The sequence below is a fragment of the Carcharodon carcharias genome, chromosome 6 (genome assembly GCF_017639515.1).
Source record: "Carcharodon carcharias isolate sCarCar2 chromosome 6, sCarCar2.pri, whole genome shotgun sequence".
Lineage (NCBI taxonomy): Eukaryota > Metazoa > Chordata > Chondrichthyes > Lamniformes > Lamnidae > Carcharodon > Carcharodon carcharias.
The window spans coordinates 107,655,763-107,679,615 of record NC_054472.1 but is presented as its reverse complement, the minus strand read 5'-3'; the positions used below and the strand labels follow the sequence as shown (position 1 = coordinate 107,679,615).

At 45.1% G+C, this 23,853-nt stretch overlaps 1 protein-coding gene across 1 annotated transcript in view; it reads left to right on the top strand.

Moving 5' to 3' along the window:
• sntg1 (syntrophin, gamma 1) overlaps nt 1-13,730 on the top strand; it is a 226,029-nt gene extending 212,299 nt beyond the window's left edge. Inside the window, exon 18 of the mRNA XM_041190296.1 lies at nt 13,473-13,730. Coding sequence (XP_041046230.1) covers nt 13,473-13,604 — 132 coding nt within the window. The 3' untranslated portion in view covers nt 13,605-13,730. The remainder of the gene's footprint in view (nt 1-13,472) is intronic.
• Nucleotides 13,731-23,853: the final 10,123 nt, after the last annotated feature.

Here is a 23,853-nt window from a genome sequence, read left to right as displayed (position 1 = left end):
TACAGAGGGATCTGGGTGTCCTGGTACTAGAATCAGGAAACGTTACGATGCAGGTATAACAAGTGATTAAGAAGGCAAATGGAGTGTTGTTGTTTATTGCAAGGGGAATATATAAGTAGGGATGTATTGCCACAGTTGTATAGGGTAGTGCATCTACCCTATTGTGTACAATTTTAGTATCATTATTTAAGAAAGGATATAAATGCATTAGCAGCAGTTTAGACTAATTCCTGGTGGAGGGAGTTATCTTACGAGGAAGATCTTATGTTGGACAGGCTGGATCTGTATCCATTGAAGTTTAGAAGAATGAGAGGTGATTTTATTGAAACACCTAAGATTCTGAGGGGACTTGACTGGGTAAATACTGAGAGAATGTTTCCCCTTGTGGGACAGACTAGAATTAGGGGACACAGTTTAAAAATAAGGGGTCTCCCAATTAAGACAGAGATGAGGAGAAATTTTTTTCTCAGACAGTCATGAGTCTGTGGGGCTCTCTTCCCCAGAGAGCAGTGGAGGGAGGATCATTGAATATTTTTAAGGCTGAGATGGATAGATTCTTGATTGACAAGTGAGTCAAAGGGTATTGAAGGGGTAGGAGGGAAAGTGGAGCTGAGACCATAACCAGATCGGCTATGATCTTATTGAATGGCAGAACAGGCTCAAAGGGCTGAATGGCATACTACTGTTCCTAATGCATAGTTCATATACATGAGATTGACAGTAAGAGAGACCAGGTTGCAGATGCAGAGTGGAAGTTTCTTTAACTGGAAAATTAACTTGCTTTCCACATTGTGAATGTGGCATAATGCTAGATGAAGTCAAATGATTAGAAGCTTTTGTTACCATAAACATGTGCCCAAAGAAAAGCGGCAAGCACATGCTCACAGCCAAAGTCAACACAGGAGTGAATGCGGATGTCTTACTAGTCAGAACCCTGAAGGATATGTATCTGGAATGTTGGGAGTCAATGATACAATCTATGTCAGACAAACTGACTGCATACAATGGGTCACCCATTCATTGCATAGATACATTGGTAGTGAAATGCAGCTATGGCAAGCCTGCATGGAAACCATAGGTATTCTACCTGGTGGATATGAGCAGACCAGCAGTAGCAGTTTCCAGTGTGTCTGGAACTCAACATTGTGACCTTACACAGGATCATCAAGATATCAACTACAGCAGAAGAGACCAAGAATAATCACATTGAGTTAGCCTATAACCTACGACAGATGTCTCCAGATAGATTCAGCACCATAGGGAACTTCAGATGTGATGCTGCACTATACCTCAGAGAAGATGTAATTCCATCGATTGACCCTCCTAGAAATTGCAGTGTGCACATACAGGAGTAGCCAAGTGGTTATGGTACTGGGTTTGTAACCCCAAGATCGAGATTTCAAATCTCACAATGGCAAACAATGTAACTTCATCTGAACCCTTTGAGCTTGGTCTAAAAAGCCAAGTGGTTATGGTACTGGGCTTGCAACCCCAAGATCAAGAGTTCAAATCTCACAATGGCAAACTATGAAACAATGTAACTTCATCTGAATAGGAACAGATGGAAATGTTTTTGTACTCGAAAGAGTTAACACTACTTTGCTTGGCCTAAATAGCCAAGTGGTTATGGTACTGGGTTTGTAATCCCAAGATCAAGAGTTCAAATCTCACAATGGCAAATTATGAAACAATGTAACTTCATCTGAAACAGATAGAAACATGTTTGTACTCAAAAGAGTTACAAAGGAACTGACTGAAACCTCAAAGGAGTTACCTTGCAACCAAACAAGTTCAGAAACAACAGGCCCACTGTTCATTTCCAAGAGTCCCAACTCATAATGCGATACTACAGAATGAATGAAATCAGCAGGCAGTTGACCCACATTACCATTGTGGTCCCTTCTTCATAACCCCCAAACACCTGCAAGCACCGGCTCGGGGGAAAAGACAACATCCGGCCCCGGCGTCGTGTCCGCGTGTGCTCCCGGGCCCGTGGGTGCTAAGGCGCCGAGTGCTGGGCCCGGCGTCGTCCCTGCGCGTGCTCCCGGGGCCGGCGGGGAAGGGACGCGGGACCCCGAGCCGGGGTATCTAACACCCAAAACCCAGAGGGTGGAGTGTCCGGGAGGGCTGGACAAGGAGGAGGGGGCCTCGGAAATGGAGGTCTCCCTAGCCCCCAGCCTGACCCGGAAGAGACGTCACGCTTCGGAGGAGGAGGTGGGTGATGCCCAAACTGAAGAAGTTGGGTGTGTCCCTTCCCCCGATGAAGAGGTGGTGGCGTCTCCACCAAGTAAAATCTCGCCCTGTCCTCTGGGGGAACTCAAAACCCCTGCACCGACTCCCACCACTATTACCCCTGTCAACCTGCTGCAGTCCCCTGAACAGGGCCCCTCGGGGGTCACTGAAGGCACCTCCCTTGAGGTGGTGCCCGACTCAGAGACCCTCGATACCCCCGAGGTACCTTCTGGCTCATCGGGGGACTGCAACTTTCAAAATTTAAAAAATGTCAACGGGTCATTGGGTGGCGGCGAAAAGGAAGGCCTTCCCGCTCCCTCCCAAACCTTAGCACCGGGCGTCCTAGTTTTAGGTCAGGAGCTTGTCCTGAGCTCCCCGGACGACCCGGTGCCGGGAGGAGAGCGGGCATCAGAACTGCCGCTGCCCTCTGACCCAAAACGTTTAGAGGAGACCAGAGAGGACCCCTCTGGCCTTGATCCTGGGGGTGGGATCGAGGTACAGGTGGGGCCAGCTGGCAGCTCCGAATCAGCCCCCGTACTCAATGCGGGGGAGGGGTCGGAAGCTGGAGGCGACGACCTGGAGGAGGACGGGGTGTCCGTGGTGAGCGCTGGAGATTACGCTGAGTCGCTCTCAAGCGAGGCGGTGGATCCCCTGGTGCCCTCCACTGACTCCCCCCTCATCCCCCCAAGGGAACTCCGGGACTTTTTGGCGAGTCATCGCGGTCGCCGAGACAGGGTTCAGTTGGCCTTGGACCGGTGGCATTCTTTTCCGCTGGTGTTCTGGTCCACTCGCGAGGCTCTCAAGTCTCCTGAGTTGGATAGGAACGCGCGGCGGAGGGTCCAAACGTTTCTCGCTGGGCTCCTGAAGGAGAGGAAGGACTAAAAAGTCCTCTTCTTCTTTTTAATGACTTAAGGTGAAGATTTGATGTACCTTTGACAATGAAGACGACTATAGCCAGCCTCAACATCCGCGGCAGCAGGGCCGCACAGCGCAGGTTCCAGAACTTCTCGGTCCTCAGGGACGGGAAGTATGCGTTGTGCTTCCTGCAAGAAACCCATACCGTTCCGGGAGACGAAGCCACGTGGCTCCTGGAGTGGCGAGGGGGGGTCTACATGAGTCACCTAGCCTCCAATTCTGGCGGGGTGGCTATCTTGTTGGCCCCGCATTTTCAGCCGGAGATCTTGGGGGTCAAGGAGCCAGTGCCAGGCCGGTTGCTGCACCTGACTGTGCGTCTGGGGGGGGCGGTGCTTCACTTTGTGAATGTGTACGCTCCCCTGGGCACGCAGCAGCAAGCGAGCTTCTTTGAAGAAGTGTCCACTCATCTCGGCTCCATCGACGCTGGCGAGTGCATCGTCCTCGGGGGGGATTTCAATTGCACCCTCGGGGTCCGGGACCGTCACGGTACCCCGCACTGCACGCGAGGTGTGAGTAAGTTGCGGGACCTGGTCAGGTCCTTCGACTTAGTGGACGTCTGGCGAAATCTCCATCCTGACTCCAGCGTGTTCACCTTTGTGTCACCTGGAGTCGGAGCGTCCAGACTCGACCGCCTTTACGTTTCGAAGGCGTACGTGTCCTGCGTTCCGGCTGCTTCTATACAGCAGGTTCCGTGCACGGACCACCGTCTGGTGTGGGCGGAGCTCACTTCGTTCTGCGCTCGGACGGGGTCCGCGTACTGGCATTTTAATAACCTGTTGCTGGAAGACCAGCGGTTCCTGGACTCGTTCCGTCGCTTCTGGGCCGGCTGGAGAAGGAAGCGGGGAGGCTTCCCCTCCTTGAGGCTATGGTGGGACGTGGGCAAGACTCACGTCCGGGTTTTCTGTCAAGAGTACGCGAAGGGGTCGACAAAGAGACGCAAATCCAGGGTCAAGGAGTTGGAGAAGGAGGTGCTCGACCTGGAGGCACGTCTCCGTCAGCCCGACGCGGACCCGGCCCTGCGGTCGGTGTACGATGAGAAGAAGGGCGCGCTGCGGGACCTGCAACTGGTCGGGTCTCGGGGCGCGTTCGTGAGGTCGCGGATCTGTTTCCTTAAGGAGATGGACCGTGGCTCTCCCTTCTTCTACTCACTGGAAAAAAGGCACGGGGTCCGTAAGCAGCTCTTTACGCTGCTGGCCGACGACGGATCACTTGTCTCGGATCCGGAGGGCATCAGGGCCATTGCCCGAGATTACTACACTGCCCTTTTCTCTCCGGATCCGTCCAGTGAGGAAGCTTGCAGAGTTTTGTGGGAGGACCTGCCGCAGGTCGGCCCGGAGTGCGCCGGAAAGCTCGACTCCCCTATAAGTCTGGGGGAGCTGACCGGCGCACTCGACGGTCTTTCTAGGGGCAAAACCCCGGGACTAGACGGGCTGACCGTGGAGTTCTTCAGGGCGTTCTGGGACGTCTTGGGGAGCGACTTCGCGGGGGTCCTGGGGGAGAGCATTGCTACCGGGGAGATGCCCCTTTCGTGGCGCAGGGCCGTGATTGCCCTGCTACTGAAGAAGGGGGATCTCCGCCTTCTTCAAAACTGGCGCCCGGTCTCCCTCCTCAGCACGGACTACAAAATCTTCGCCCGAGCCATGTCTTCTCGGCTCGGCACCGTGCTGGACCACATGATCCACCCTGACCAGTCCTACACCGTCCCGGACCGAACCATTTATGATAACATCCATCTGGTCCGGGACATCATCCACCATTCCCAGAGGGCTGGTCTGTCGAGCGCCTTCCTGTCTCTCGATCAGGAGAAGGCGTTCGACAGGGTGGATCACGAATACTTACTCGGAACTCTGCGAGCTTTCGGGTTCGGGACGCATTTTGTCGCCCGGATCCGACTTCTGTACACTGCCGCGGAGTGTCTAGTGAAGGTTAACGGGTCCCTGACGGCGCCCCTTCGCTTTGGGAGAGGGGTACGTCAGGGCTGCCCCCTGTCTGGCCAGTTGTATTCTATTTGCGTGGAGCCTTTCCTGCGCCTCTTGCGGAGGAGGTTGTCGGGATTGGTTCTGCGCGGGCCGGGCATCGGGGTGGTCCTTTCGGCTACGCCGATGACATGCTCCTTATGTTTAGTGACCCGGCTGACCTGCGGAGGATGCGCGAGTGCCAGGAGGTCTACTGTGCCGCTTCTTCTGCCAGGATCAACTGGGGTAAGTGTTCTGGACTCCTGGTCGGTCAGTGGCAGATGGATCCCCTACCCGAGGAGCTCAGGCCTTTCACCTGGAGCAGGACCAGCCTCCTCTACCTGGGGGTCCATCTCTGCCCCGCTGAGGAATCCTGGCCGGCAAACTGGCAGGAACTGGAGACGAAAGTCACCGCTCGCCTGCGGCGCTGGACAGGACTGCTCCGAGTGCTATCTTACCGGGGTCGAGTTCTGGTCATAAACCAGCTGATCGCCGCCATGTTGTGGTATCGGCTGGTCACTTTGACCCCTCCCCCGGACTTTGTCACAAGAATCCAGAGATTGTTAGTCGACTTCTTCTGGGACAAAAGATTGCACTGGGTCGCTGCCGAGGTTCTGAGTCTCCCGCTTAGGGAGGGTGGTCAGGCGCTAGTGTGCCTACGCACACAGGTGGCGACTTTCCGCCTTCAGACCCTGCAGCGATACCTCTACTTTGAGCCTCCTCCTAGATGGTGTGCCCTGATGACGTATTTCTTCCGTCAGGTGCACGGCCTGAATTATGACGTGCAGCTCCTGTTTATAGAACAGCTGGGCCTCGGTGGCTCCTTGCAGGCGTTGCCCGTCTTTTACCAGGACCTGATCAAAGTCTGGAAAGTGGTCGCCTCGCGACGCAGCTCTCCCCCGTCAGGAGTAGCGGCTATCGTCAGAGAGCCGCTGCTCAGGAATCCGCCCCTCCGTCCTTTTCAGTGGTTGGCGGAGAGGAGGGCTGTGGCCGCAGGGGTGACCAGGATCGGGGAAGTGCTGGGTGGCGGAGGACTGGGCTGGATGCTCCCGCAGGAGTTGGCGCGACGCGCGTCTGTGAGTGTCCAGGTCGCAGCCGATGCCATCCAAGACCTGAGAACGGTCGTGCTCGGACCCGACGTTATTTTGGGTCTTGAGGTGGCCCAGGTGCGCGGTGGTCTTCCGTCTGAGCGTTCCCCTGTTCGGACGGAATTCCACATTGGCCCCAAGCCCCGAACCCTCCCTCGGGTGCTGGTGCCCCGCAATATGAGCCGCCTCGGGGACATGCCCTCTGTGCCTTTTGGCACAGCAAAGAGGGGCTTTTTGTATGGACTGCTGCTGCACACCTTCCATTTTCTCGCCCTTGTCCGTTGACCGGACACGCCCTGGCGTGCCTTGTTGCCGTCCGGCGGCGGAGGCCCTCGATGGGAGGCCCTCTACGGAGGTGTCCTCCCCCTTTCTATCGGGGACCTGGGTTGGAGGGTGTTGCATGCAGCAGTCCCTTATAATAAGAGGATGCATAGGTTCACGGACTCTCAGGACACATGCCCTTTTTGCGGTCTTGTGGAGTCCGTGGACCATGTATACATAGGGTGTTGTAGGCTGCACTCCCTTTTTAGTTATTTGAAAAACCTTTTATTGATGTTTTGTTTGCACTTCAGCCCCACGCTCCTGATCTATGGGCACCCGGTGCGGAAGGGGGTCGGGAAGGAGGAGGACCTCCTCGTGAACCTGCTCCTGGGCCTGGCCAAGTTGGCCATTAACAGGTCCAGGCAGCGGGCGATCGACGGGGGAGTCCCGCCCGATTGTTTGTCCCTCTTCCGCGGCTACGTTCGCTGCCGGATGTCCCTGGAGAAGGAGCACGCGGTGTCTGCTGGCACTCTCGAGGCCTTCCGTGCTCGGTGGGCACCGCGGGGACTGGGGTGTTTTGTTGACCCCTTTAATCACATTTTGATTTAAAGTTTGTAAGTTTCCTTTAAACTTTGTTCTTGGTTTTACAGCTGACCTGAATTAGGGGCTGTGCCTGATTTATCCCAATTTTGTTGATTTGGTTTTCATTTAAAAGATTATCAAGAGTTCAAATCTCACAATGGCAAACTATGAAATGATGTAACTTCATCTGAAACAGATGGAAACGGGTTTGTACTCGAAAGAGTTACAGGAGAATCTAAAGAGTGAGTTCTCAGAATAAGAGGTAGGACGTTTATGACCAAGGTGAGGATGAATGTCTTCAGTCAGAAAGTGGTGAATCTTTGGAATTCCCTACCCCAGAGGTTCTTTGGAGGCTCAATCATTGAGTATGTTCAAAGCAGAGATTGACAGATTTCTGGATACCAGTAACATCAAGAGTTATGGCAATAGTGCAGAAAGATGGTGTTGAGGTAGAAGATCAGCCATGGTCTAATTGAATGGTAGAGCAAGCTCGAGAGGCCAAATTGCCTGCTCCTGCTCCTATGTTCCTATAAGCTGGATGACATGGAAATTAACAGCATTATCTATCATGTGCATCAGCACACTGACTGGTGCAGTTACAATGCATGTGTACAGAAGAAAGATGGTACAATCCAGGTATGCTTAGACCCAAGGCATCTAAATCTCATTCTAAAGAAGTGACCACACAAGGTTCCAACATTCAAGGAAGTTAACCCCAAATATGCAGGAGCAAAGTTTTTCTCCAAGTTGGAGGCCAAACATAGATGACGGCCGGTTCACTTGGCAGAGGGATCTCATGAAATCACTACTTTCAGGACACCATTCAGCAGGTACAGCTTCCAGAAATTAGCCTTTGGTTTATCAATCAGTCAGGATCTGTTCCAGCAGCATATGGAGAGAATTTACAGAAAATATTCCTGGATGCTTATGCATTGCCGATAATATTGCAGTGATGAGCAAAATCTACACTCACTGATAGCAGCAACTCATCATGAAGGACTTGCCCCCAACAACAAGAAATGCCAGGTGAATGTGGGTCCGATTAATTTTATTGGTTCTATCTATCCATGTTCAGGGATTCGTCCTGAACCAGGCAACTTGAAGATGTACAAGACATGCCTACTCCCCAAGACAAAGAGGACTTGTAGAGATGCCTCGGATTTTTCAACTTCTTAGCAACATACATATTCAACTTTGCCAATAGAGCATCATCACATTGAGAGCTGCTAAGGAGGGATGTTCTTTATATAAGACAGAAAACCATCAACACATGTTCGCGTTGCTTAAACGTAAGGCATTGTCAGGAGAGACATGGGTTCTACAATACTACCACCCAAGAAAAGAGACAATCTTAGAGGTCACGCATCTCAAAAAGGGTTCAGAGCATGCATTATGCAAAACGGCAAATCAATTGCATTTGGTTCCAACAGTCACAATCCAATTATTCGAACATAGTGTGCTTTGATATTCAGCGTCACAAGGTTCCACATGAGCAATTCAGTGTGGAAACTGATCACAAACCATTAGAAATGATCTGGCACATGCCATTGACAAGTGTGCCATCCAGGCTACAAAGAATTCTGATAAAAATATAGGGCTATGACTTGAAGCCATTTTTAAACCTGGTAGCAAAATGGTTACTTCAGACACACTGAGCAGGTTACCCAATCCAAAAATAAACCACGGATGTCTCACTAGACCTACAGGTAGATGGCGTAGACATCCAAGTTGAAGATGTTCTCAAGGTCGATCTGATGAATTTTGGTAAACTTTAATGTAACCAATTTCAAAAGGAAGCAGCAAATGTTCCACGACTGAATGCATTATGGAGGGTCCTTGTACAAGGCTGGCCTGATACAATACACAAAGTTCCAGACACCCTGAGATATTTTTGGTCATACAGAGATGAATTAGGAGCAGAATTTTCCCCCCATCAGGGGGGATTGTGCGTGAGTGGGCACGAATGGGCGGGTTCCCGATCGGCACCCCCAGTCGGGGCACGCCGCAATTTTACGTAGGCGGGCCAATTAAGGCCCGCCCAGCGTGATGTCCACCCAGAAACGCTGTACACTCCCTATGCAGGCAGGGGGGTGGGGGGGGAATTCCCCGAGCAGGTCTGTGCGCTTGTTCGCGCAAGCACATGGAAGAGCACACGGATCCCCTTGAGGCAAAGTGCTGCCTCAGGGAGATCAGCTCAAATGTGAAAACCAGTTTAAAGAATAAAAAAAATTTTACTGACATGTCCCCTGGAGTTGGGACTTGTCCATAACTTTTATTTTAAAATATTCTGAAATTTTTAAATCCCTCATGAAACCTCATCCCGCCCGTGGATGAGGTTTCATGTTTTTTCTGAAGCCCGCCAGGGCTCCCAGCCTGCCCACCAACCTTAAGGCAGGTCCATTGATTAGTTCAATTACTTTATTAATGGCCTTAAGTGGCCGTTGACAGGTCGGCGGGTGCGCAGCCAACTCGGCTCCTTGCCCGCCAACCTGAAAATGTAAATGATGTGGGGTGATGTCACCTCCCCCCCCCCCACCCCAGCTCGCTGACCGGAAGATGCAGCCCCCAGGTATTTCCAGAGATAGGATTTTCAAAGGAAAACGTATTTGAACCCAAAGCTCCTCACCAGAACATATTGTCACAGTTACACTAGGGGCATATGGGCATAAAGCAAACAAGGCAAGGTATACTATGTACTGACCAGGGAGCATCAATAACATCAGGAACGCAGTGTGGATGTGCGAAGCATGCCAGAGACACAGGCCACATCAACACAAAGAACCTTTATACCCTCATGAAGTTTCGTTGTACCCTTGATCTAAAATCGCAACAGATTTATTCACTATCCATGGCGATGACTTTCTCCTAGCCACCAATTACTTATCCAAGTTTCCGATTATCAGACAATTGAAGGATATCTCAAGTGCGTCCAAGGCAGACATAATGAATTCAAGGAACAAAATCAAAAATACCTGGAAAAACCCAGCAGGTCTGACAGCATTGGCGGAGAGAGACACATTTGACGTTTTGAGTTCATATGACCCTTCATCAGAACTAAGACATATAGAAATGAGATGAAATGTAAGCTGGTAGAAGGGGATGGGACAGGAGAGCTCGATAGGGGGCCAGTGATAGATGGAGGCTAAGAGGAGACTGCCAAAGATGTCATAGACAATAGGACAAAGGGGTGTTGATGGTGGTTATATTATCTAAAGGATATGCATGGTTCCCAGTGCAGGGGAATTGTCCAGGGGAAGTTTGCACTTCTGGGTAATTGTCATGCAAACCTTACCTGTGAACCTCCGAAGGGGCTTCCCCAGTGAGATACCCCTGCTCCCAACCCTGACACAGGGGAGGTCTGAAGTTAAGGCCCCATACCATTACAAGGTCTAAGCGGATTCTTAAACCATCTCTACGTTATACAGACACTTAACCTCTCAAGTTCTTAAATCCTTAAACTCTTGAACAGAGATTTATTTTTTGTGTAGTTTTCAAAACTACCCTAACATTTATATATTTTCACTCTTAATATATGTAATGTTATCTTGGGAAAAAAGCGAATGTTGTTATATCACTTTATGAGAGAATCTGCTAATGAGTAATTAACCAGAATGTAAACCATTCTGTGACCAGCAGATATTGTTCAGATGAACCAGTTTAACTAGCAGCATGTGGTGTGAAGGAATTGCAGCTGTACTTTCCTGTTAACCATGGCTGTTCAATCTTTAAAGCAAATCTGTCTGCTGAACAATTTTGTACTACAACTTCAAATAAACCCAGCTTATGTTTAGTTTATCAGTCCTGTGCGAGATTGGTAAATTTGTATTAAGCAAACATAGAAATGCAACGCTATTAGACAGAATGTGGGTGGAAGGACATTCTATGGCCGAAGAGACATAACCCATGGATTGTAAGATTCAAACTGGTGTGGAAGAAAAACAATCACCTGAGTGAGCCTTACTATTGGAAGCCTGTTTGGGATTTCTCAGGAGCCTGGGGGAAAGGACCTTCAATGGTCGCTAGATGTAAAAACTGCAATTCTGCGGAGAATGTGCTGTAAGGTAGAAGTGTGGGGTGGGATTTTTGAGAGTGTTAAAATGCTAATAAGGAATGCTTTTTCTGTAATTTAAAGTATTAGTTGCCTACTGAGTAATGTTTAGTTGAAGTTGGTTTTAGTTTTTCAGTTGCAATAAAAGTCTTATAACTTAAAGTCTTGTGCGATTCCTTTACGTTGGTCACTGGAAATTCAAATGTCTTTTTAAAGGTTATTGGTCTCTACAGAGATTGTAACAATATTCTAACGGGGGAAGAGGTAGGCTGAACTCCAAAGTTAAAGTGACCTGAGCTGCACTTGCTGACATGCCTATTGTTATGCAATTCCTGAACTCTGGCACTGCTTGGATATTTTAGTTTCATTGGTATGGAAAAATCATAAATATTCAAAAACTGGGAAGCAATCCATATTGGAAAATGTTGGTGAAACTGCTCTGATTTTTTTTACAATGTGAAATATATCACCAATCAAAGTACCATCAGTCACTTTCAAGGCCAAACATTTCTTTGTAACGTTTCATGGACATTGCAATGCTGAAAAATTTCCCGGTGTTGCAGTATAGTACTGGAATGTTAGGAATAGTTTTATTTCTGTAATATCAACTTTTTTTCATTGAAATACATCCTCTGACATGCATAAACGAAAGCAAAATTGTTTTGAAAGTTTACTTCTGTCCTACTTGTCTTTGCAATTCCCAAGTTTTCCCTCTTTCCCTTTTATTAAACATTATTTTAATTTTAATATTCTAAATACTAATCTGTAGAACTGATTCTGTTTCCCCAACACTCCCATTCAAGATGACACTTCCAGAAAGCACATCAGTTAATCACCTCCCCAGAGAATTACAGTTTTATCTGGTTTCATGATAGGAGAGTTGCAGTTTTATCCGGTTTCATGATAGGAGCAATTAAATAAACCTATGTCAACTTTTACCAACTAGAATAAGAGCCCAACTATCCCATTGGTACCCTGAGACACTGCGCAAAATTAACAGTGTGTAGTGTGTTAGCTAAGGTAGTGCAGTTAATGCTGTGTACATGGACTTTCAAAAGATGTTTGTAATGTGTCACAAAATGAAAGGACTTCAAGCCATAGAAGAGATACTAAGAAATGCTTGATCAAAACAGTGGACTTTATGGTGTATCTTAAAGAAGAGAAGTGAAATGAAGAGGCAGAGCATTTTAGTAAAGGAAATCCACAATGTGGATCTTAGGTGACTGAAGGCACAGTTGCCATTGATGAGGCATGAATCAGGGGAACAGGGAATTCAAGGGTGGAAGGTAGTAGATGTACCGAGACAGGCAGAAACAGGTAATGTTACGGAGGTGGAATTGAACAGTGCTGGCGATGGAGACGCTACGGGGTCAGCTCTGGGACATAAAATGCCTATACCTTATCCTATACCAAATCCCACTCACTCATCTTCACTGTTTTTGCTGACCTGCTTTGGCTCCTGATCCCTCCCTTAAATTTCAAATACCATCCTTGTATTTAAATCCTGCCCTGACCTCACCCCTCCCTATCTCTGCAATCTGCTCCATCCAAGATCTCCGCATTTCGAAATCTATCCTTTTGTGCATCTCAAAATCTATTCAACCCATCCATTGGTCATGCCTACAACTTTCTAAACTCTATGTCCTGGAATTCCTTCCCTAACTCTCTCTCTCTTTAACTCATTTACCTCCTTACAACCCCCTCTATTCAAGCTTTTGGTCACATTTCCTAATGTCTTCTTTGAATAGCTTTGTGTTTAATTAGGATTCTATAAAATTACCTTGGAATGTTTTTGCACATTAAAGGTGCAATGTAAATGCAAACTGCTGTTGTTGTATTGTTAGTTTTCTATCAGTCTGCAATCACTGGGAAGGTTTGTGCTGGACATGGTTTAATGTACTTTTACTGTGATCTTTGAACTGGAAGAAGGAAATGGCAAACATACTTGCATTTAATAAGGAGCAGAATAGCTGATGCAACTGGCCCTGCAAGGAATTTTTTTTTTAAATGACCTCTCTATGCCACTCCTGGCCCCAACTCTTCTTCCCATTGGATTAGCCTGTGAGAAAGCTGTAACCACTATCTTATTCAGTCAGATGGTTGCAATAGCAATCTGGCCCCAATAATGTCATCCATTTCCAATTTGTATGTTTAATGAAAGAACCCATTGATTTGTTGAGCCCTTCTCAACTGTTCAGTTAGAGCAAGTTAAAATTGTAATATGTGGGGTCGTGAGAGGCGTTGGTGACTGAGTCCCGTGAGTAATTTTAACTACCTGCCTATCTGGTGTCTGGCAGGATTAGAATTAGCCCTTTTATTTTTTGCTTTAATCAGAAACCACAATGCTATGTTTGAATGTATACATATTTTCTCCCTCCTTTTTGATTGCAGGAGCTGGAATTTTCCAACCTTTTTGCAGTACTGCACTGTATACACTCCTTCTTTGCTGCCAAGGTTGCTTGCATGGATCCTCTCTATGTTGGAAGTCAGCCTATTGTTGGGAAGGCCAAGTACAGTAACTGACAGGCTTCTTTCTGTCCATTTTGAAAGAATCGTTGCTGCTCTGCTGAAGATAAATATTTAACATGTCACAGCCATGAGGGATTCTGATACCAGGCTTCCAGTTCAGGAGAAAAGTTTGTCAGTTTTCATTCTTCTCCTGTGCCATATAATGCACGACAGTCGCTGAATGAGTGGAACTGAAATCTAAAGAGTTTCCAAATATGGTAGCTTTGCTCATTTTAGTACAGTGCCGAAGTTTCCTCATGGACTGCAACCGAATATCGTCTTGAGATGCTCCCTGAATGAGGGGTGTCGCTGATGAACTTAATGTACATAAGATTTCTTATTGGTGAAAGCACCTCTACAATTCAATATACTTCTGCTTTCCAAAGATGGGAATTTTTATGGATTTACAAGACATTTAAGTGTTATGGACATGCGCTTTATCCAAGATATTAGAGATAAGGAATATGATGATTAGAAATTAAGGATTCAAATGGGCAAAGCAAATCATTTTTATGTGAAATAATTTTTGTAGTGGAAATGCCCTTATTTTTACAATACACTCTTGAGTGTTTACTGTTTCCATGTTAAGCCTCTGAACTACAAAAATATGAACTCGTGAGCAAGATAATACAAATGAATTCATTGTCATAGATAAAAATAACAATAATAATTTATTCTTCTGTGAATCATTTACACAAGCTGCTAAGATTGAGCTAACATGTCTCTATTATGACCATCATTAGCTAAAGTATAGCGTAATTTTAATTCCTTAAGAAATATATATGTAAATTCCATACTTATCTGTACATTTTGAAGTACGACCGTTCAGATAAAAACTCCTGGTGGAATTTTAACAATGTATAAGGTAGTTTTTTTTCAAATTCATGACAATAATCATAATAATTACTGAACATCCATCATGCCTTTAAATGTCCTCCAAGCAATTGTTTGAAATCATTCCATGTAAAATTTACATAAACTGATGCACTTTTGTTAAAAGTAAATATCCAAAAAGTATGCCACAGCGCTCCAGAATTTACTTTAATTCTCCCTACTATTCTAGCTATTCCTCAAGGTACCAATTACATGGGAATCCTCCCATTAGCTTGTGGCTAAGCAATTGTCCAATTTTCTTTAAACACTTCATGACTGTGGATTCTTCAGCTTCTTGTTCTGGCTTTGGACATACCAGTTGTTTTTCCCCACAGTCTGCCCCCTGAGAATCTGTATAGCTCTTTCTAAGCTAACTATTTAAGCTGACTGCTTTCTGCCAAAAGGTACCATGAGGACCACTGTAAATTTCTTCCACTAGCTGCAAGCTAAAGCAAATCTTCCAGCTACATTTCTCTCAAAATCCAAACTGAAATTGAACCCCACCCACCATCCATGTGCTTAATGATGAAGCTAGTATTTTCTCTGCTTGAAGTTCTGGCCAAAGTGACTAACATCTCCTGTGGTTCTCTCACTCCAATGATATACAACCTACCCCACAGCAAAGCTGCAACTGCATGTCTGTTCCCTAAACTTAACTGCCTGAATCTGCCAGCAAACACACACAGATAAATTAAACAAAAGAACCGTCCAATGAAGGTTCAATCCTGAATCACTATCTCTGTGCCAACCTAGTATGCTTTGGGCTGAACCAGAGGGAAATGCAAGGAAATTATTTTAACTTCGACACAATTCTTTGATTTGGGTGGTGGGGGGTGCAGTTTGGTGGAGTCAGGTGGGGGCTAGTCATGTCAGCCCGTGGGGAGTCAGGGTTTCGAGGGTGGTTGAAGGGTCATGGGGTTGGTCGGGCAGTCGAGGGGGGAGTCCGTGGTTAGGGCATCAGTTGTATAGTTACCCAGGAGTTAGTCTAGGATTTTCCTGTCTAACATTTCCTGGGTAACTATCCAGGTAAGTAATTCAGAACTGTCTGAAGTCTCTGAATCTAATTCAGAATTTGAGAACTTTTCAGAGGGTCCTAGGGAACAGCAGAAGTACCCATCAGCAGCTCAAACTTGCCAGGCAGTTCCCATGGAGTCAGTGAATTGGGACTTTATGTACATAATGTACATAGCACATCTTCCAGTGTATGTCCAGCCTCTGAAAATCCAGAGATCTGGGCCATTATACCTACCTCTAAAGATCTCTCTATAACCTTATTACACTATTGCAGATCAGCACACACGTGAGAGAAACATTTTATTTTCATTTCTTAAGATCATTGGAGGAATCGGTTGCTATTTATGAATCTGCAGGACTGTATTTGGCCCAAATAGCTTCCTTCAGACAGCAGCTGGATTCTCTTATATTTCCATAACAGTTTTTTATGTGCCACACAGCAACTCAAGTGTTTCCTCACTTGAGAATGGATTAAACTGAGCCTCTCATCATGTCTTTCCACCTTCATCTAATTACTGTGGTGTCATATATCCACTTACTCTGAAAGTATTTGCTGCTGTTTTTTTGAAATCTCAGCAACATTTGCACCATTTTCCTGGGCAGTTCATGTTGAATCTACTTTATCTATTATGCCTTCCCTGCCAATGGGCTAATCTTATGAACCACAAGAGACGTATGAGATCATTGTACTTGACATTTTATATCCAAAGGGATTAAACTATCATATCTATTAGGTTTACTGGTCCATCATTTTCATAACTTCACAGGGATGTTAATCTGAAATACCGTCTTTTACTCTTTTAGAAAATATGGTGTGACTTTCATTCCCATTTTTCTTTGCTTATTCACATTTGGCTATTTAACAGAAAAACACGCCTTTGTCAACAGTTATTTTTGTTCTGTTATTGAATTCACAGTGCTCAGATAGCATTGAACAAACCTAATATAACAGTTAAAATGTAAAGTTTATTGCAGTTAATGAGCACATGAGCTCTTCAATCAATAAGCTGAGTGAAGCATTAACTCTAATGTCTTTCAGAACACAAACTGACCTTGGTGCTGCACTGATTTTTGATCAGAAGAGTAAGGAACCTTTTTAAGCTATTTTCAGATGAATGCGTCTAAATTAATTTACAATGGAATAGGAATATGATATGTTGCCAGATATTTAAATCTCAGTATTTTTTCAATATTGTCATATGTCAGGTCCTAGTACCAGGCTCAGGATATCTGCACAAAGCCAGATTGAGGAGATGTGGACTATTGTAAACTGATCCTACGATGTTTATAGAGAATATATACTTGTATGTTTCTAGAGTGCAATATAAGCACTCAAAAAATGATTTTATACTAAACTAGATCAGCTTGGCCCATGCTTGCTTAGATACTCTGATTTGTAGTTTTTGAAAAAAGAGCTATGGGTTTGAATCACCAAAAAATACAAGTAGTCCCTTCAGAAAATGAACTGATCTCCTTATTGCAAATAGGGGTTAAAGCCAAGAGCACTTGTTGGGGTAAATAGAATTAGAAAATGGCAATTGGACCACAGTTGGGAGAGAAGGTAGAAGGGAGGGGAGAAAAGGAGAGGGAGGGAGATATTGGGAGAGGCAAGAAGGAGAAACAAGAAGGGAAAGGGTGAGGCCGGGGAAGGGCTCTGGAATTGGGGGAGTAGGAAAATGGAGGGGAGGTGAAAACCAGTAAAGAGAGGGGAGGTAGAAAATAGAGATGAAAAGAGGAGGTGGAAGGGAATGGGGAAAAATGATATGGCAGACAGAGAAAAAGGGAAGTAGGAGGTGATGAGGGACTAGGATGGGAAAGTGGAGGATATGGGAAGATGATATGGGATAGAGGGAATGGAGATGTGGGCAGAGGAAGTTGGGGGGAGGTGGTGGATAGAGGCATGTATGACATGGAGACCTTGGATGAGATTTTCATTCATAGGGACGGAGGTTGTGGGGGTAATCTTCTCATTCGCAGGGACCCTGACAAGCTACTTGTGGGGGAGGTGTGAGTGGGAAGGGAAGCTGGGGGTAGGAAGGGAAGGGAATCCTCTTCAGGGAACTGTGGGCCATTTTCTCACCAGCTTGGTTGAGGGAGTAGACATTTCTATTATCACTTTCTCTGCAACAGCTGGGGCAGGGGATATTTGTGGCTTCATTTCACATTGTCAATGGAGGACATAGGGGATAGGTAGGAGATGCAGACCACTTTCTCCTCAATGCAATGGGAGCACTGAGTAATGTTCTTCTCTTGGTGTGTAAGGAGGACACTTTCTCATTATTTGGAATTGAAGCGGCCTATGGGAACTTCTGACCTCAATGGATGTCATTGCATTTTCTCTTTGATTCTAAGAATAAGAGGTTATCCTAACCGGGGTGGGTTTCGTTCATGATTTTTGGATTTGCTGTCAACAATTAGTTTAAATAAAATCTGAAACAGGGTGGCTGTTTTGTTCAGGCCTGTACGTATATGTGTACTTCAAAATATTTTCACTTCTTCGGTGGGGGCCAAAAAAGCAACAAGAGCTCGGAGGAGCTGAGTAGGGCTATAAAAGTGATGAAAGTTCAGAGGAGCTAAATGGAGCTATAAAAGCGGTGAGTGTGGAGAGGAGCTGAATGGGGCTATAAAAGCAGTGACAGTTCAGAGGAGCTGAGTAGGGCTATAAAAGTGAAAGTTCAGAGGACCTAAGTGGAGCTATAAAAGGGGTGAGTGTGCAGAGGAGCTGAGTGGGGCTATAAAAGCAGTGAGAGTTCAGAGCAGCTGAGTAGGGCAATAAAAGTGGTGAGTGTTCAGAGGAGCTGAGTAGGGCTATAAAAGCAGTGAGAGCTCAGAGCAGCTGACTGGAGCTATCTCTATTACACAGTCTGCAGGTTCCGGGCTGCAGTCAGAAAAAAAGATCAAGGTGTGACAAAGAACTAAATCTATACAATTGGCAGATTAAAAATGCTAAGAATATTAAGCATTAATAATAAGTAACAAGTGATTGGCTAGTCCAGTTATCTTTTATTTTTGAGTAAGTTGTATTCCTCCTAGTAAGGTTTGTTAAGTATTAGCAGAATTTATCAGTATTAGTAAGGTTTATTAAAAGTAATAGTGTTTATTAACAGGATTAAGGTTTATTAGTATTGGTAAGGTATATTAGTAGTAGCAAGGCTAACTAAATGTAGAGAATTGGCAGGGCTGCTCCAACATCTAGAATGCACATCCTGTGCTATGTGGGAACTCTAGGACACTTCCTGAGTTCTGGATAACCATTTGTGCAGCAGCTTGAGCTCCAGGTTTTAGAACTTGAGCAGCAGCTGGTATCACTGTTACACAATTGTGTGGTTGAGAACTTCGTGGATAGCATATTTATCAATGTGATCACCCTGCTGCTTAAGATTATGCAGGGGGAGAGAGAAAAGGTGACCACCAGGCAGTCAAAAAAATAGTCAGGCACTGCAGGCATCTCCTGAGTGCATCTCACTCCAACTAGTATTCAGTTCTGAATACTGATTAGTGATGCTTCATGCCAGAACCAAGTCCATGGCACTGTGAATGACATCTATGCAGGGTGGGGTGGTTATAAGGAAGACTGGAAAAGCAATAGTGATGGGTGATTTAATACTTAGGGGAATACATAGGCTTTTTTGTGGCCACAGACATGAATCCAGGATGGTGTGTTCCCTCTTTGTTGGCAGGGTCAAGGATGTCACTAAGTGGCTGCAGAGCACCTTAAGGAGGGAGGGTGAAGCACCAGCAGTTGTGGTCTACATTGGTGCGAACGACACAGCAAAAAGAGGAATGTGGCCCTGCAGTCAAACCTAGGTAGGAAATTAACAAGCAGGACCTCAAATGTAGTAACCTTTGGATTATTCTCAATATCACATGCAAGTGAGTATAGAAATAGAATACAGAATAAAGGGTAGAACTAAAGAGGATTCAGGAGCATAAGGGCCTGAGTGTATATGTGCATAAGTCATTGAAGTTGGCAGGACAGGTTGAGAGTGTGGCTAATAGAGCATGCAGTATCCTAAGCTTCATTATTAGGGATATAGAGTACAAGAGAAAGGCCTCAACTGGAGAATTGCATCTAGTCTTGGGCATGCACTTTAGGAAGATTGTGAAGGCTTTGGAGAGAGTGCAGAAAAGATTCAAAAGAATAGTTCCAGAGGTGAGGAATGTCAGTTATGAAGATAGATTGGAGAAGTTTGGTCTGTTTTCCTTTGAGGAAAGAAGGCCGAGAGGAAATTTGATAGAGGTATTCAAAATCATAATGAGTCTGGACAGAATAGATGGGGGAAACTGTTCCCACATGTGAAAGGATCAAGAACGAAAGGGCACAGATTTAAAATAATTGGCAAAAGAAGCAAAATAGACATGTGATAAAACCTTTGCATGCGTGAGTGGTTAAGATCTGGAATGCTCTGCCTGAGAGTGTTGGGGGAGACAGATTCAATTGAAGCATTCAAAAGGGAATTAGGTTGTTATCTGAAAAGGAAGAACGTGCAGTGTTAGGGAGAAGGTGGGAGAATGGAACTAGGTGAATTGCTCATTCGGAGAGCCAGTGCAGGCACAATGGGCCAAACAGACTCCTTCTTTCCTGCAACAATTCTGTGATTCTGTTTATCTATTTCACCAGCACTCTAATGAATTGCCAAGTTCATTTACATCTCACGTTTTGCTTGTCTATTGTTCTTCCCCCATTAGCTGTCAGTGCCGAGGAAGACAATTTTCTTTATTTTTGGGTTCTTCTCCATAATGTTTATCACCGTTTGTGTACTTGGCTTGTTTTTATGTCTTGGGTAAATGAGTTAATTAGCCTCTAAAACTCTAATGCATACCCCTTCCTATGTCCTCATCTATTGCTGCTTGCAATCAATAATGGGGAGAGACTGATGTAGGAATAAACAGTGATGGTTTATTGAGACATAGGGCAGAGCACCACATCATAGCATCTCACTCAGAAACCTCCAGAACTAGACTTACAGATCCCAGTTTCCCGCACTGTACAGTGATTCATCAGTGCTGTCACATGATCAGTACACTTACATTCCCTTAAAGAAATAGGGAACCTCACTTTACCACAGTTTGTAAACAGCAATTTGTATATTATAGTGCCTTAATATAATAAAATGTCCCAAGGCATATCACAGGAGCAAGATTTGATACCAAGTCAGATAAAGTGCCACAAGGGCAGTTGACCAAAACATTTTATTGAAGATGTAGATTTTAAGAAATGTCTTAAAGGAGGAAAGTGAGATAGAGAGGCATAGAGATGGAGGGAAAGAATTCCAGAGCTTCAATCCCATACAACTGAAGTCATGGCCACAAATAGTAAGCAATTAAAATCAGGGGATGCTCAAAAGGCCAGAATTAATGAAGATATCTCAGAGGCTTATGGGGCTGGAGGAGATTGCAGAGATAAGGAATTTTGAGGCCATGAAGGAATTTGAAAGCAAGGATGAGAATTTGAAATCAAGCCATTGCTTAACCTGTCGGTCAGTGAATGCAGGAGTTCCAGGAAAGATGGGTATGGATTTCAGTGGTGACAACACATTCAATGACTTTTGAGAAGAAAGGGATTTGCTGGTACTTTGCAAGGACTGTGTGTCAGGAGTTTTTTTTTTGAGGCAAGGGATGATAACGGCATTTTGAATGGGAAAGGGACTGTACCTGTGGATGGAGAACCATTAACAACTAACATCAACATTAACTAACATGGCAGCCAGGAATAGAAGTTGGCTGTCTATAGTTTAGTGGAAATAGAACTGAGAGAGCAGGGAATGGTTTCTGTCACACTGATTCACTCCAAAATAAACACACAAAACAATTTACGTTGTTCTTTGTTGCCAGGGTTGTCAGACAATCTTTCTTTTTCTTCTTCTTTAGTAAATATTGCACTGTTTTTCCTTTGTGTGTTTTTGATTTTTGTTTCAGAAGCTACTAGAGTGATCCACCATTTGTAAGTGAAGAGTCTTCAGGGTGAGCCTATCATTTAACATGATGTTATATGACATTATGCTGACAATGCACCTACTGGTGCAATGCTGTCTGACTATTGTGACCTTCCACCATTTTTAATATAAGAATGAACTTATATAAGTACAGTGTCTTTCACAACCTCACTCTGTCTCAAATTGCTTTACAGCCGATGAAGTAGTCGCTGTTGTAATGTAGGAAGCGCAACAGCCAATTTGCGCATAGCAAGCACCCACAAACAGCAATGAGATGACCAGATAATCTGCTCAAGTGATGTTGGTTGATGAATAAATATTTGCCAGAACACTGGTGAGAATTTCTCTGCACTTCTTCAGTATAGAACCATAGGATCTTTTAGCTCCACCTGAAAAGGCAGACAGAGCTTTGGTTTAACATGGTATCTGAAAAACAGCATATCCCACAGGGCAGTGCATCCTCAGCACTGCACTGCAAGGTCAAGTTATAACAGATAATAAGCAAAGTAAGCAACATTTATTCATTTGTATTGGCTGAAACAGGAATCACACCATATCTGCAGTTACAAAAGCCTCGATTTTAACTGGGGTGAATGTAGGCTGGTGACATAAGGTTTCATCATTTTAAATTCCAGGCTTTACTCCCGACTGAACCCAGTGCTCATGACTCAGCACAGTGTGTGTGGGAGCGGACAAGCACAGCAGCAAGCCAAAATTGGAACACGCTGGAATGGTCCCCGGTAAAGGTAAGTCATGGTGGGGAAGGGATGCTGGAAGCAGGGATGGAGGAAAGCCTGGCATTGGAGAGGTCACTGTTGTTTGATGTTGTATGTGCCTGCATGCCATTGTAATGTAAAGTTGCTTGGCAGAGTAAGGGTTAACATGGGAATGGAGAATAGCGCCGCCTATGGTATGATGTTCAGATCACATGATAATAGACTAAGAAAACAGTCTAGAAAGAACACTCTGGAACCAGCCTGCATGGAGGCAACAGTACCATGCATGACCGTAACCTGGGATTCGTAAATAGTTAAAGGTTAACAATAAGCAGTTCATGTTTAAATATACAAGTCTCAAGATCTCATCATTGAGACATCTAAGGAACCCATCATACAACATACTAGGTTTCTTGGCCCAGTGACTCCAACCAATGGAGATTATTCCCCCTGATTCCTATTGAATCCAGTTTTACTAGGGCTCCTTCATGCCACACTTGGTTAAATGCTACATCAATGTCAAGGGCAGTTACTCTCACTTCACCTCTGGTATTCAGCTCTTTTGTCCATGCTTGAACCAAGACTGTAATGAGGTCTAGAGCTGAGTGGCTTTGGTGGATCCCAACTGAGCATCAGTGGGCAGGTTATTGCTAAGCAAGTGCCAATTGATAGCACTGTTGATGACTCCTTCTATCAATTTACCGATGATGGAGAGTAGATGGGGCGATAATTGGCCAGGCTGGATTTGTCCTGCTTTTTGTGCACAGGACATACCTGGGCAATTTTCTACATTGCTGTGTGAATGCCAATGTTGTAGCTGATAATGTTCATTTGGACTAAAAGGAGATTTTTTTGTGCCAGATTTTCATGTGCAAAGTTATTTGCAGGGTGTCACACTGAAAATTTGAGAAATTAAGTCATACACGGTCACCCTGATCAAATAGCCACTAAACATTGATGAACCTGACAAGAAAGCAAAAACATTGCTGTTCCTGATTTTGTAGCCTGCTTTCTCTCAGGCACTGACATTACTTGCATCTATAGGCCCAAACCACCCCTGGCTACCTCACTTTACATTCTTGAAATTTCCATTTGTCATACATTAATGAAGAATGAATAATACTTTAAAGAACAAAGAATTGGTGAATAAATACTCCGATTCCTTTTACACTATTTTGGGTTCAGCTCGTTGTTATTGTTCCTTCTTATTGACAATTGTAGATTATGAAAGATGACTTAAAAACACTGAAGATATACATGGGAAACCAATGCTATCTGGCACACTTTACTGAATATTGTATTCTTCTGGAGTGTAACTTTAGCCAAGAGTGATGCCCTTGCAGAATAGTAGGGTTATGTATTTCCAGTTGAAGAGTTATGGGCCCTAATATTTATTCAAAATCTTGAGGAGAGCAAAGGATGGCGATTTCTGGATCGGAGATCCCAAAGTATGGGTTTGCCAGATGTCCTGCTGAAATTAACCACAGGTCATCTTTTAAATTATTTCAAAAGCAAAATACCGCAGATGCTGGAAATCTGAAATAAACATAAAATATGCTGGAAATACTCAGCAGGTCAGGTAACATTTTTGGAGAGAAACAGAGTTAACATTTCAGGCCGGTGACCTGTTCTGATGAAAGGTCGTCGACCTGCAATGTTAACTCTGTTTCTCTCCTAGGTGCTGTCTGACTTGCTGAATACTTCCAGCATATTTTGTTAGTATTT